Here is a 1,681-nt window from a genome sequence, read left to right on the forward strand (position 1 = left end):
TATATATAGAGGTCAGTAAGTCTATTTGGACAAATCTTACTCAAACTCACTTGTTCTCATGTTTTGTTTTCTGCCAGTGAGTCTTCTTTACAGCGCTCTCTCTGATGCTGATTCTTATCTTCGTGTTTATAATTATTGATGTCATCAACTTGTGTTTTTCTACGTCTTTCTTCCCATAAAAAACTGCACTAGAACCAGTCATTCTGTGTTTTTCTGTGTCCCTATCTGGTCCTCTCCAACCCCAACCAGTTGAGGCAGAGGCCTGCCCATCCTGAGCCTGGTTCTGTTGAAGGTTTCTTTGAAGTAGAATGTCAAGGGAAAAGGTTGTGTGCAGAGCTGCTCGCTGACCAAATATGGAACAGGGGGTTTACGGATTAAGGTGTTGAGAATAAGCTAGCCGAGGTTGGGCCAGCTAAGATCAGAACATTCTGTTTGTGCTAGATGATTATACCTTGGAACTGTGCATGCGCATTTCTAATTCTGCTAATTACAATTAGCAGATTGCGAAAACGAAACGATTCAAAACACGTTTATTTTTAATTAAATAATATCTCCAGGTTATTCGATGTTTGAGCTGACTTTGGAGGGATTCAAACCACAGCTTTTTGCTTGAAAAGCAAGAACTTATCCTGTAAGTCATTAGTTCATTGATGCGCTTGTGTGATTTTTTGAAGCATCTGTACCCATCATCCTTTGCAGCTACACATAAAATAACAGTAAAAGGATGACACTAATTACAATAAAACATATAAACGATCAAAAAAGAAATACAATATAATTCTGCGTAAAATAAAATCATTTGTAATTTGCAAAATGGTCGACTGTCATTAAAGTCACAACCACCATTGTTTGCTTTAACCAATGCTGCTGAAACAGAGTAGAGGCGGAAGATGGGAAAATGGCCAAAAGTGGTGGCAGCATTGGATAGAAACTAACAACTTAAAATGATAAAACATTTGGGATAGCTGGACATTTGTTGGCTGCTGATTGGAGATAGTTTGAGTCTAAWGAAAGTAAGACTGAAGTCAGAACTTCCATCATAAAGTTGTCACACAGGGTTATTGGACCAACACYACCAAGCTGCTGACATCTGTATCCTACTGAAGCTCAAATAAAGCTTAATATTTCAAAAACTATGAATGGTACAAAGACCAAATGCCATAACCATTTTGGTTAGAAATGATCAAAGTCGACATGCAAATGCCACACAGAAAGGTTTACCTCTGTGCAGCCCAAGTGTCTTTAACTGTACTTTACTTTTGCTTGATCTGTCTAAAATYAATTGCATGTTTTATTTATGTATTGAGCCACACTGTGAAGTTTGTCATTACTACATATTACATGAGTATACAACTCAAAAAGTAAAACTCACAGTTTCTCCCCACAGTACTCTCGTGATGAGTTGGAGGAGATGAAGCTGTGTCTGCAGCAGTTTAATACTTTGTTCAGTAACATGGAGCAGAAGTTCTCTGAGGAGCGGGCAGCAGCTTACAGTGCTCTCTCTGATGCTGACAGGTAGACTGCTGAAAAACAAACCACTCTTCAAGTACAAACATCTTTCTTAATCAATAATTAGTGATGTTGAAAACAATTTTATAAGTAGGCAATCCACTTTATGATTGTATTTCAAAATAAACCAGTGAAATGATTTAATAGTATTAGTACTCAGCTATTTTTGTAC

At 37.4% G+C, this 1,681-nt stretch overlaps 1 protein-coding gene across 2 annotated transcripts in view; it reads left to right on the forward strand.

Annotated features, from left to right (window-relative positions):
• LOC106528572 (uncharacterized) overlaps positions 1–1,681 on the forward strand; it is a 5,116-nt gene that overhangs the window by 1,783 nt on the left and 1,652 nt on the right. For both annotated transcript variants that reach the window (XM_014023779.1, XM_014023778.1), the window contains exon 3: positions 1,388–1,515. In XM_014023779.1, coding sequence (XP_013879233.1) covers positions 1,388–1,515 — 128 coding nt within the window. The remainder of the gene's footprint in view (positions 1–1,387; positions 1,516–1,681) is intronic.

Source organism: Austrofundulus limnaeus, unplaced genomic scaffold, assembly GCF_001266775.1.
Source record: "Austrofundulus limnaeus strain Quisiro unplaced genomic scaffold, Austrofundulus_limnaeus-1.0 Scaffold390, whole genome shotgun sequence".
In the NCBI taxonomy this organism is placed as follows: Eukaryota; Metazoa; Chordata; class Actinopteri; order Cyprinodontiformes; family Rivulidae; genus Austrofundulus; species Austrofundulus limnaeus.